Source organism: Juglans regia, chromosome 15 (assembly GCF_001411555.2).
Source record: "Juglans regia cultivar Chandler chromosome 15, Walnut 2.0, whole genome shotgun sequence".
Taxonomy (NCBI): Eukaryota; Viridiplantae; Streptophyta; class Magnoliopsida; order Fagales; family Juglandaceae; genus Juglans; species Juglans regia.
In genome coordinates, this window is record NC_049915.1 from 10,228,290 (window position 1) to 10,241,658 (window position 13,369).

The 13,369-nt window shown below is 40.5% G+C and overlaps 1 protein-coding gene across 2 annotated transcripts; it reads left to right on the forward strand.

Moving 5' to 3' along the window:
* The first annotated feature begins 330 nt into the window (after window positions 1-330).
* LOC109020423 (PHD finger protein ALFIN-LIKE 4) lies at window positions 331-5,337 on the forward strand. Of its 2 annotated transcripts, XM_019002878.2 has the most exons (5): window positions 331-633; window positions 767-799; window positions 1,829-2,057; window positions 4,292-4,424; window positions 4,777-5,337. In XM_019002878.2, exons 1-5 carry the CDS (start codon window positions 537-539, stop codon window positions 5,044-5,046), a joined length of 762 nt encoding a protein of 253 aa, XP_018858423.1. In that variant the 5' UTR covers window positions 331-536; the 3' UTR covers window positions 5,047-5,337. The 2 variants fall into 2 exon arrangements, with proteins under 2 accessions (XP_018858423.1, XP_018858435.1); XM_019002890.2 differs by lacking the exon at window positions 767-799 and having other exon boundaries at window positions 334-633.
* Window positions 5,338-13,369: the final 8,032 nt, after the last annotated feature.

Consider the following 13,369-nt stretch of genomic DNA (forward strand, 5'->3'; position numbering starts at 1 on the left):
TTAAATTTATTTAAATCAAAATTTTTTTATATGTAAAATTTATAATTTTTTTTAACATAATATCTCCATAATATTTTTTAATTTTTTATAAATACATTTAAATACATTTTAACATTTAAATATATATAATATTATTTTAAATAAATTTCATCAAATATACACTATCATCTTAATTCATTATTATTTATAAAAAAATTAATTAATTTCAATAATTCTGACTAATTTAATAAACACGAGCCAAAACGTCATCCGGTTCTTCTCGGACTCGTATCCATCTTATTAAATCCGGTTTACTTAGATTCTTTCAGTCCGATTCAAATCCGCAGACTCTCCCTCTCTCCCCTCCGAGCTCAAATATTTTCCCATCTTTCCCTCCTTTTACTCTCTCTCAGTCTCTCTCTCTGAGACACAATACTCTCTCTCTCTCTGGCTCTCTGGTTTTCGATCTTCCCTTCTCTCCCTCTGGAAAACAAAACTGTGTCTCCGAGTCTTCTCTCACTCTCATCCCAACCGGTAGAAAGTGTCATAGAAGCGGCATGGATGGTGGTGCAGCGTACAACCCGCGCACGGTCGAGGAGGTCTTTAGGGATTTCAAGGGTCGCAGAGCTGGCATGATTAAAGCCCTCACCACCGGTACTTTATTTTCTTTGATCTTCTCTTTTATTTCTTTACTTCTCTCTCTCTCTCTCTCGTTTCTAATTTATCGAATTTTTTCTTAAAAGTTTGAATATGTATTTTTTGTTGGTATTTTGTTACGTGGTTGCAGAAGTTGAAGAGTTTTATCAGCAGTGTGATCCTGGTTAGGATGCTTATCTTTTAATTTATTTTTTTACGCGGAATTCTATGATTTTAGTTTATGCTCTGCTCGGTTGCTAAGAAATTGTAGGAAAATAAAATGAAGTAGGGCCCTGCAACTGAGAACTTTGATCATATACGACTTTAATTCGTCATATATTCTGCCCATGTACTTTTAGATTAAAGCCATGACGTAGTTTCCGTATATTCACTGGTAGAGCTTCTGAGTTTGCTGTTTTCTAGTTATTTTTACTCAAATTTTGATTTTATACCACAAATTCATTGTGATAGCGAATTCCCTGTTCTTGACTTTGCTCTTGTAAAAGAAAGCTAGAAATTAATATGTTTATGAACTGTGCTTATCTATATTTAAACTCTAGTTTATTTCATGATTTCCATTTGTTTGGATTGGATTGTTTCATTGTAGTATTTTCATTTTGGGAAGCAGTACTAAGGAATCTTTTTTTCATGTGGATTTGCCTAGTTGTGTATCTATCCCTCTACTTTATCAGTTGTAAGAGTTATGTACTTGTGCTTGTTGATGCTAATACATTGTGTAAAATTATTTTATTTGTTTGATCAATGAATTTAGACTGCTATTCTTCTACCGGTTTCAAAATGCATTCATGCAAGCCTCTATATTTTTATTATAACAGTATCATTTTTATTTACTTATATGTTTATTGCTTAAGATGCAGAACTTTGAGTTGATCAAAACTCTTTATATCATCGAGTATTTTTATACAAATATCATTTGATTGTTATCCAATGCAGGTTTGAATAGGAGAATTTAATGAAGTTGAATAGAATAAAAAGGGATAAAACTTCACTCATATTGGAAAACATATGAATGGGATAGGGATAATAATGATAATTGGATATCCTCTATTCAGGGGAATATTGTTTGCCTTTCTCAGCAAGTAATATAAGCTTCCAGTTCCAATATTTCACTGTGCCATATACTATAGCGTGCAACAAATTCAGTCTTTCTCCTGTGAAATTAAGTTGATAGATACAAGTTTTCTTTATACAGAGAAAGAAAATCTTTGCCTTTATGGATTTCCCAGTGAGCAGTGGGAAGTCAATTTACCTGCTGAGGAGGTGCCTCCGGAGCTTCCAGAGCCTGCATTGGGTATTAACTTTGCTAGAGATGGAATGCAAGAGAAGGACTGGTTATCCTTGGTTGCTGTCCACAGTGATGCTTGGTTACTGGCCGTAGCCTTTTATTTTGGTGCTAGGTTTGGATTTGATAAAGCTGATAGGTATGCATTTCTTTTCATCCTCTTTTGGATGCACGGATTGACTGCTATAAAGCATTTGAAATACATCGATAAATTCAGAAGTTAAAGCTGATGTTTTTGTGGCCCTGGCCTGTAGTCAGTCTCCCAAGGAGCTTGAAACCTTGTTCTAACCTTCTATTCACTCCCCAAATCAGCTACCAAAAATAAAAATGTTTGTTGGATGGCAACATCTATAAACTTGTCCATAATAAGTCTTTTGGATTTTTTAAAAATATTTTTAGCTTTTTGAAGTAGGTGTTTCTAATGCATACTCTGGTGTTCTTTGGTAGCTCTTATTAATAAAATTTTCTTACAATAAAAAATGTCTGTCTCTAATTTGATTCAATGTTTTGCCTTATACTATTTAGTCCTAGTTTTATTACTTGTTTTAGCTGTTGCTTTATGTTTCACTGAGATCTTACTTGTTAAATTGTATGATGTATTCTCTCCACAAACAGATAATGGGAAAATAAAGATTATGTTGATGTAGGACATGAGCACTCTCATTGGACTAGCTAAAGCTAAAATACATTTTTGATGAATGTAAGATGAATTTAGCTTTTAGCTATTTTATTCACATAAGTCTCCACATCGGAATAACCATTTTTTCATTATATAACAATAAAATAATATAAGATGAATTTGACTTTAACTATTCACATCAAATCTCCACATTGGATTATCCATTTATTCATTATATAGTAATGAGTAATTAATAATTTTAAAAATATTTTAATTTTTTTAATTATGAATTTATTTTATTTTATCATATTTTACTATTCATAATATTATATATTAATTAGTAATTATATGCTAATTATATTTTTTCAATTGTCATTTAAAAGGGAGAGAGAAATAATTGATATAAAAGGGAGAAAGAAATAATTAATATAAAATGTATTTGATGAATGAATAATTCCTTTCAAATTTGGAAATAATTTTAGAAGTGATTGTAGCTAATAGCTATTCCAATTTGATCACATTTTATGGTTTAATAGCTAAATTTTCAATGGATTTAGCTTTTAGCTAATCCAATGAGAGTGCTCAGTGAAAAATCATTCTAGCATTAACATCTTTGCTTCACAAATCTGAAATGGTAATAATTGGACAAGAAGAAAAAAGACCATATTTTATTCCTCAAACACTTCAATGGCTGGCTTTTAGGTTATTTCCATGAAAGATTAGTCACCGCTGGCTGGAACAGATTGAATTTAGTTTGTTGTTCTTCCACTTTTTTTATTAAACATGGTTGATAAATGTTTTTTAATCCCAAAGTTCTTGCCCTTAAAAACTGCAATAACTGTTAAGAAGAAGATCTATGGTGTTAAACTTCGATCCTTATATTTTTCTGGGAAAGGTAGTTGGCACTTGGAAATTGCAAATATGTGTATCGCTGGTTTGGTTTCTTTTTCAGGTCATTGGGGCCTATCCTTGTTATCTATATGCTTGAGTATGAAGACGCTTTCTTTTTTCTTTTTTTTTTCCTTTAGGCCCCGTTTGGATTGCAAGATAGTCTCATCTCATCTCATCTCATCTCAACATCCAAACACACACTTTTCAATTTCAAATCTTTAACTTTTTTCATCTAATCATTATCTAATCACTACAATATTTCCAAAATTCCAAACAAAATACAAAAAACAATTCAACTTTTTCAAACCCGTAAACAAAATTATATTCTAATAATATTTTAACTATATAATATTTTTATTCATAATTTTCTCTCATTTCCCAAAATCCCATAAAACATCTTAATTCATATCATTTTACTACTATTCACAAATTTCTCATCTCATCTCAACATCCAAACGAGACCTTAAAAGCCTTCACGTCCTTTACTCTCTAAATCATGTTCACGATATTATAACCTCCATATATCTTATGAGAGGAAAACCTTATGTTTGCTGAAAAAGTGGATGCAATGTTTTTATCCCCTTTTCTTTTCATTTGACATTAGCTATAAAGAAAATCGATGTCTAGATTCCATTTAATGAATCTCTAGTCATGTTTGCAGCAGTTCTATTATGTTGACAGGAATAGTATATTTCATCAAGGTTGAAGGCCAGGAAAGAGGGACTGGTCTTATAAATAACTATAGGCTCCAGGATGAGGGGCTTAGTCTTGCTAACATTGGTTTGCTCTGAATTTTTGAAACTGTTGCGTGTACTTTATTTTCAGTATTTCTTAATCATAGCTTCTTGTTATTTGTGCTGCAGGAAACGTCTTTTCAATATGATAAACGAACTTCCGACAATATTTGAGGTTGTGACAGGGACAGCCAAGAAACAAACGAAGGAGAAGTCATCTGTTTCAAATCACAGCAGCAACAAATCCAAATCGAACTCTAAGGTTTAAAACAACTTCTACTTGCCTTATTTTCAATGTGATAGTTTGCTTTCATTGGAAAATTTTGTTGACACCTAATCATGGTGTTATCTCACCCTTGGAAAATTATGAGCATCTTCTTAAAATTTTGGAATATCAGCACTTTATGTTGTTAATCTTGCAAGAGATAATTCTGTCCGGTTGAATCACCATCCAGTAGTTAACATGCTTGCTTAGATATGAAAAGGGAAATTAAATTATTTCTATCTGAGATTCTGTGCTTCAGGGCAATTGGCTTGCAATCTATCTTGGGATGTAATTACCTTGCGATCTTCCTGTTCAGTTTTATATTCTTTTGTTGGGTTGGCACATGCAGCGGGGTTCTGAATCTCAGGCCAAGTATCCAAAGGAAATGCAGTCAAAGGATGAGTACGAGGAAGGTTTGGAAGAGGAAGATGCTGAGGAGCATGGAGAGACATTGTGCGGGGCTTGTGGAGAGAATTATGCGGCTGATGAGTTTTGGATTTGCTGCGACATCTGTGAGAAGTGGTTCCATGGAAAGTGTGTTAAGATCACCCCAGCAAGGGCTGAGCATATCAAGCAGTATAAATGCCCATCCTGCAGCAACAAGAGAACCCGTCCTTGATGGTAGCTGTATGCTTCTATAGTTGACTGCTAATGCTGTAGTAGGTCAGGTTAATTCTTAGTCTTGTATTCCTAGTCTTAGGAAACCTACCTTGAATGTAATGTGTAGTTCACGAATGTGCCGTTTAAATGATTAAGAATTAGGCTATTTATCATACTGGTAGGGAACCATTCTCCCCATGCCACTATGGAAAGACATCATGTGCTTCCTTGAATTCTTGTATTCATAGGATATTTGTGTACGTTTCTGCATTAAGCTTAGATTATACCATGTGCCATCTCTTTACTTCGAGTCTTGGCTTTGATTTACATGATATGTTGAGGTAGGCCTGCAAGATGAGCTAAGTTTCGCTCAAGAGTTCATGTTTGAGATTTACTTGATCAGGTAAGAGTTGAATTTTAATGTCCCAAGCTTTATCTTGAGTTCCTGGTTCAAACTTCAGCATATTTTGAAGCTCAAACACGCATACGCTTGTCTTTATGCATATGTAACCCTCTTGAAGTTTAGAAGGGCATTTTACCCAATGCTATTCAGACGAAGCACGGATAATATGACTAATAAATTACACACGTTCTCTCTTGGTTATCAAAATTATTTTAGCCTGCGTGGATGCTTCGAGTTCCCTTGCTAGCCTTGTTCCCGAGTCTAATTAAATCTAGATTTTAAAACTTTTTCTCTCTTTTAGATGTGGTGTAAACAGTAGTTTTGAGTCTGTCAAATAAATTTGATCAGTTATATCAACGTTTCAAGTTGTTCATGAATTGGTTTGGGTCTTTTATTGTTCACAATGTGCCATCAGTCATTTTATTTGAGGATGATGGAGCTGACCGAGGAGGCAGACAACTCCTTCAACACTCCTACCCGCACCTACATGTGCACCACCGAGGCAAGGGACGAAACCAAATTCAACATTGAGAAATAATGATATATACAAACTTTGAATGTACAAATCTTGCGTAGGCTTTTTATAAAAAGAGTAATGTTATATATAGTTGTGGAATATGTAAGTGTCGTGTAGTCGCTTTAAAAAAAATGTGAGATTCACTATTAAAAAATTAATTTCTTTACATGTGAGTCTAATATTTATTCACATTTTTTAAAGTGATTACAAGGTATTTGTGCGCTCATAACTGTAACTATCATTTTTCTTATAAAAAAGTATACTTCATCAAGAAAATCACATTTTTTCTTGGTAGGGTTTATTTTTTTACAAAAGGCTTGCACAATATTTATATATTTGAGATTTGTCCTTAGCATTACTAAAAAAAATAATATTTCATAATTTTATTAATGAACCCTTTACTTATCAATTTTTTTTATTAATAAATCCTTATTTATAGCAGGAAAATATTGTATTAACATCTTTAATTTCCTGGGTGGTTAAAAGTATTTAACAAATAAAAATAAAAAACCGAGAAGTCATAACAGAGATCCAAAAGTCAAAGCCATTGTAAAATACACTTTTCCAAGAAAATAAAGAAAGTTATCTATAACATAAACATTTGTACAATTCGGAAACATTTGACAGACACCGGAAGTCTAAGGCCATGCTTGGGTAACAAAAAAAGATAAAAAATAATGTGAATAGTAGTTAAATGATTTGTAAATAATAATTAAATAATTTGAACGAAATTTTTTTATTAGATTTTGTAAAATGAGAGAGAAACAGTTAAATAAAAATATTATAAAGTAAGTTGTTTGAATATAACTTTTTAATATAAGTTATATTATTTTTTGTGTTTTGTTTAAAAGTTTAAAAAAAATTATAATGATTAGATAATGATTAGATGAAAAAACTAGAGATTTGAAATTGATTTTTTTTTAAAAGGAAATTATGAGAAATTTTGAGATGAAATGAGAATTACATTATGCTAATACAATGAAGTTCAATGCTCAGTTGTTCCTTTCAAGATTAGTAAAGGCTTCCTTAAAAAGAGATTAGCAAAGTTTTGTGGATAAAACTTGTTTATTGATTAACAAATATAATTGATTTTAGAAGATTCATTTGCAACTTGAAATCAATAGCAGAGCCGAGAATAAGCAACTCCATTGCATGATCACTATAAACAGACGAGTTAGTACTTGCTGTAATTGAGAATGATCTATTACTATTTACTAAATAGAAAAGAGTTGAAAATATCAACTTGATAATGTTGCTCAGTGTAAATCCAGCTTGTTGATGGCGAACTCGGCCTCGTCTCTCGACATGACGGGCATTCATATCTAAAACATCTATGTTGCTTTCATTCCAAAATAATCTCACATTGGTAAGTAAAACCTCTCATTTTTTTAATCTTTATGTTGATGTCATATTTCGTAGTTCGTGCAACTTTGAGATGGATCAATTTGTTCATGTGAAAATGGAGGAAAGAGGGCTCGGGGTGGTGAGAAACACCTCCAATGTCTTTGGCCTTCATTAAATGCAGTGCGGTCTAGGCCTGGCACGCCCACCTTCCAAGTCTATCCAACCGTTGGTGCCCAGGGTCTAGGGTTGTCTTTGACCCTATGTATATGGATTGTTGGCCAGTAGAGGTGTTAGGCCTTTTGACCCAGGGGTCCACGCCCCTCACATGCTACTTTGTTGCTTCTTTCTGGGCTTTCTGGGCCAGTCTTGCCCTTCGGTCTGGCCCATCCCATTCCTCATTCCGATTCCTTTTACTAGATCATCCCTTGGCCCATCTATCCTCTGGGCTTGGCCCATGTGGCTTGGCCCAATGCAAAAGGGGGGGGGGGCTGCCTCCTCACCGTACCCTGCGAATTCCCATTACACACGTGTGATGTGAATTCAAAACGTTTCCTTCTACCTTTCTCGAGTAAGTTCACCCTGGCACACATCCAACATCCCGCAACTGTTCAGTTGCATCATTAATGACTTGATGGCACCTCGGGTTCTTCCCGCCTCTTCGTTATCTGACAATTCGGGGCAAGGGGAGTCCGCCCACGCATTGGACCGTGCTTCCCATACGCCCGTCACTTGTTCTTTATGCTTTCATGGGTTTGCATCGGTTGGGTTCCACGATGCCACTCCATGCATTTCTTGAGGCTTGGGACGTCCCTTGGGTTTCTGGCTCAGGGTCATTTCATTGTCTTTAGAATGCCAATCGTCGCATCCTTCTCTCACTTCCTACCACTTCTATCTCTCATCCTTCTGCATTTTTCTTCGAGCCTGTCTCCGCTTGCTTTGATTCTCCTTTTTCCATTCTCTGTTTCATCCTTTCCCTTTCCCTCGTCTCTAATGGCCTCTAAATAAACTTCCGATGCTCAGTGCCTGTACTTCGCTGGGAGTTCTCAGTCTCCGCTGGGAGTTCTCAGTCTCCGCTGTTGACCTTCGAGCGCTAAGGAGGGCTTATGACATACCAGAGTTGACGGTCCTCAAGATTCCCTGATGTCGCATTGTTGCGATGGATTCAGATGGGATGGCGTCTCAGGTGGCCCTATATCCTTTGATGTTCACGAACGATTTGCGACTCCCCTTCTGTTGCCCCATTCGCGACGTCCTCAACTTCCTAGGGTTGGCTCCGGTGCAGCTCCACCTGAACGTGTGTTGGCTTTTGGTTGCCAATTGCGTGATTTTTCAGAGGGAGCTCAGCTTCGGTCTTGAGGAGTATCCTAATCTGACAACCCAAGAGTTTCTGTTAGTGTACCAGGTGCTGTGCCTCGACGGGAGCTTGTGTAGCTTCCAGGCACATTCCTCCGAGAAGCGCATTGCCAGCATGGAGAAACGACATTCCCACATCAAAGACTAGTCTCGGCAATTCTTTTTTGTCTTTGGCTCGAGATGGGAGTATCCTGAGGGGGAGGAGGTCCACCAAGAGTTCCTGGTCTCTGTCATCTAGTCTCGTATGTGCCCAATAACAAGAGCTTGTCCATCATGTTGAACAGGAGGGAGGAGGCTAGGCTGGCAGCCCACCCCTTCGACACCGAGACCAATGTGGTGTTAACTGAGATTCCTATCCTTTCCCGACCGTTCGTATGTGTTAGGACATGATTTCTAGGAGGCTCCCCTTTCGCCCTAGGGTTAGAAATGCCACTCCTACCCTCCTGTGGCCGGTGATAAGGAGAAACGTTGTCAAGCGGGTCGCGATACTGTTGGTGGGTCATCCAGGAGCAAGGTCGGGGGCTCTAGTTTTTGCCCTGTCCCGAGGGGCGACGTGGTTGTCGAGGCTTCCGGGAGTGAGGCCGGGGGTTCTCGATCCCATCCTGTTCCCGGGGGCTGCGGGCGATCCGATCGTGTTGGGATCTTAGTTCCCTCTTCTTGAAGGGCCTCTGTGCAGGAGGCGTAGCCCCCCCCCCCCCCCCCCCCCCCCCAATTTGTACAGCCCGTGGCCCTGTCGTCCTTGGGTCATGTTGTCAATGAGGAGGAAGGTGACATCGACCTTTGGATGACCTTCTTCAACTCCTTCATCAAACCTGCACCCCGCGGGGTTGTATCGGAGGTCAGGTCGTAACCTTCCTTTGAAGAATCACTCCCATTGGAGGACCCCATTCCTCCGACCATAGTGACGAAAGTCCTCGCTTCCCCGACTGGCTCCAGACCGATTGATCAAGAAGAGGCCGGACCAAGTTCTTCTTTTGCTGTGGAGCTGAGCGATGATTGCGTGTCCATCCCATCACTTTACCTCAGCCATTCTTCTGAGCTAGACGTTGGTTCCTACTTGACTACGGATGAAGTTGTGCTGCAGTCTTCCCCCACCGGCGAGTCAGACTATCCTGAGGTGGAGGCCATCTCCAAGACTGAAAAAGGGCCTAAGCAGGCTGAAGCTTCTGTGACCACCACAGGCCCCCCCTCAGGGCCCGTTGCTTTTGAGGAGCCAGTGTTGGTGGAGCCAAGGCCAAGTCGACGGGAGTCAATGTCATGGGCGAAGAGCTGGAGGATTACGATGCCGACCCCTCCTTTGAATTTTTTTTAACACCTGGGCCTTCGTGGGAATTGGAGGGCATCGAACCATCCCCATATGTTAGGGCAGAGAGGGCTCGGGCTGAAGCAATTGACTGGGAGGCTCAGAGGTTAAGGCCCTTCTTCGCCCAGGTATATTTTGTTTGCACTTTGTTCAATTTCCCGAAACTTCCATTCTCTTAACATCGCTTGTGACATAGGCTGTGGACTAACTAGTTGGTATGATCGTGGAAGAGAGTGGGGAGCTCGAGGAGGAGAATAGGGTGCTCCGCTCTCTAGTGCTTCTTGCCCGCATGGAGGTTTGCAAGGCAAATCGGGAGGTGGAAGAGGTGACCCTCAAACGAGATGCTCTAGTGGAGGACTTGGACACTTTGAGGGAGTGTAACAGGCTCATGTGGGAGAAAGCAAAGAGCTCCGAAACGGGAAGGCCCTCATGGAAGGAGAATTGGGTAGGACTAAGGAGGAGCTTTCCCAAGTCAATCGGAGTGCAAGTGTCTCAGGGACGAGCGTGAGGCGAGATGAGGAATTGGACTCGGCATGGAGGGGGTTCCTGGAGCTCCGGGAAGAAAGGGACCTAATACTTAAGCAAAGTGCTTCGGATGTCGGGCGGCGCTCGTAGTTGCTATCCAAACACTTCGAGCTGACCCGGTCGGTTCATCGCAAAAAGCCCTTGTGCAGTTGTGTAAGGCCCAAGTTCGCTATCTGGAAACGAGGTTGGTTGGTGCCATCCCGGCTCAAGACGTTAGCATCTTGGCCATGGAATCCAGCCGAGCGGCTACTCCCACCTACTGGGGAGCAGTCATGTCTCGCCTCAAGGGTGCCAGAGTTGCTTGGGACGAGGCCTGGGGATATGGCTACAAGGAGGGTCTCAAGTGGCTAAGGGATTATATGCGAGAGCACCCCAAGACCGATCCCAACACTCTGAACCTGGCTTCCTTGGAACCTGACCTTGAGCATTCGCATTCGTTAAAACCCTCAGGAAAGACGTGATGCCGCTCGCCTTTCTTGATGCCCCTGCTCCACCTTGACAGTTGCACTTCTTTTAGATTTTTCTTCCTTGTTTTTTTCTCTTTTCTTTTTTCTTTAAGATGTATTGCCTTTATATATATATGGACTTTGTGCATCTTGCCTGTGTGTCTTTTCTTATCACTATGTATTTACCTTTCAATTTTTTTTTTTTTTTTACGAAGTCCAGGCCCGACCACAACCTCGGGGCAAGTCTAGGGACTTGGCTTCTTGGTCATAAAGGTCGGTAAGTCGAGGAACTTGTGTCTGATTAGCTGTGTGGGTGAGCTCAGGATGCTCTAGCCAGGCCAATGCATCGTGGCGAGTCTAGGAACTTGGATTGATGGTCACGAAGGTCAGCAAATCTAGGGACTTGTGTCCGGCTGGCCCTACGGGGGAGCTTGGGATGCTCCAACTTAGCCAATGTATCGTGGCGAATCTAGGGACTCGGCTTGATGGTCAAGAAGGTTGACAAGTCTAGGGACTTGTGTCCGATTGGACCTGCGGGGGAGTTCAAGATGCTCCAGCTCGGCCAATGCATCGTGGTGAGTCTAGGGACTAGGCTTGATGGTCACGAAGGTAGGTAAGTCTAGGTACTTGTGTCCAGCTGGCCGTGTGGGCGAGCTCAGGATGCTCTAGCCCAGCCAATGCATCGTGGTGAATCTAGGGACTCGGCTTGATGGTCACGAAAGTTAGTAAGTCTAGGGACTTATATCCAACTGGTTGTGTGGGAGCTCGGGATGGTCCACAGTAACCAGCTCCAGGGGCTCATTGGGCTCTGCCTACCGTAAGGTTTGCTCATCTCAGACCTCTTCGTCCTAGTTTGTCAAGGTCGGTTTGGGGAAGCTCTACGATCGCCCCTTCTTCTTCAATTGCCCTGAAGTCCTGGCCCCTGTGTCACAACTCCCGCGCATAACACTCCCGGGTCAACACTTGCTCACCTCAAACTTCACCCGCCAAAGATTCTATGGGAAACATCACCTTGAGGTGGTAGGTAGATGTCACCTCCTTTAGACTATTCAAGGTCGGTCAACCCAATATTGAGTTGTACGAGGAGGGTGCCTTTACCACCAGGAAGTCGGCCATTGTGGATGAGGTTCTGGGGTCCTTCTCGGCTAGGATGGACATGGTGATGGCTCCCATCGGCTGGATGACGTCTCTCGTAAAACCTTTAAGCGGCATCGGCACCAGTTGTAGACGGTCAGGGTTGATTCCCATTCTGACGAACGCTTCCCAGAACAGGATATCCATTGAATTGCTGTTGTCGATCAAGACCCTTCGTGTCATAAAGTTGGCGATTTGCACAGCGACCACAGGGCATCATCATGGGGTTGGAGGATGCCCTCCTTGTCTTTTTCACTAAATGTTGTGACGGCCCCTCCTACGCGCCTCATCATCCCAGTGGCTGTCCTCTCAGCTGTGAATACTTCCTCATAACAGACTGATATGAACCCGCGGGAAATGAATCCCTTGAACCCACAATCAATTTGAAAACTCTCCAAGAAAGCCAAAATCAAGTCAATGGATGGAGAACCTAGACCCGATGAGAACTCGTTTCAAGAACCTAGATTATATTAAAATCTAGACCTGTAGAAGAACACGTCTCAAGAACCCAGATTACAAAGGAGGAACGCCACAAAGGTTGTGATTTACTTTTGATAAGTTCAAAAGTTCAATTAAGAACAAGAGGAGATAAACTCAACTCACAATGAACAAATTCATCAAATTTCATAAACTGATTAAAATGAGGCTATAAAGAATATTTAAATCAAAACCTAATTAAAACCCTAACCAAAATAATGCCCCATCTTCCAAAAATATCCCTGAGTGAACAGTGCCGTGGCTACAGTACAGCGCCACAATAACCCTAACCCTAGTTCAATAAAATAATAACTTTCCCAACATGCCCTTGCATAGGCCCCCTTAAGTGCTTCCCATAATAAACCCAATTATTCTAAACTAATAAAATAATTCATTTAAATGAATTAAATAAATTGAAAGCCTTCAAGTACTCAAAGCCTTTAAGTCATGTTGTTGCCCTTTCCATAGCTTATCAAATGAATCAAAACTGAATTTTCATCATTTAAGCCCTTGAACTTGTATTTGGCCCATCTGGAACTTGCAACATATCTTTAAGACTAGGCCCACCTTGGTTCCCATCACAGGCCTTGCGGGCTTGGGCCCTTTGTGCCGATGAAGTGGGCCTTCTCCGACATGTCCCTTGGTGATGGTGCGGATTTCTCCGATCGGGTTGTCTGCCTTAATCAGGCTTCGACGCCACAACTCCTCTGGGTTTCCCTCTTGACCCTTAGCCTCCTCGGGCTTTCACTTCGCCGAGGTCTTAGGTGCTCGTTCACCCATCGTGTTGATCGTCCATCTTCCTAGCACTGTTGGTCCAACAAGCTTCCAAGTTCTTCCATT

What these genes read in the sequence shown, in the direction of transcription:
- LOC109020423 (XM_019002878.2), top strand. Translation starts at nt 537, where the DNA reads ATGGATGGTGGTGCAGCGTACAACCCGCGCACGGTCGAGGAGGTCTTT. An exon ending in GGATTTGATAAAGCTGATAG is followed by an intron (nt 2,058 to 4,291) that starts GTATGCATTTCT and finishes TTTGTGCTGCAG; the next exon opens with GAAACGTCTTTTCAATATGA. An exon ending in AATCCAAATCGAACTCTAAG is followed by an intron (nt 4,425 to 4,776) that starts GTTTAAAACAAC and finishes TGGCACATGCAG; the next exon opens with CGGGGTTCTGAATCTCAGGC.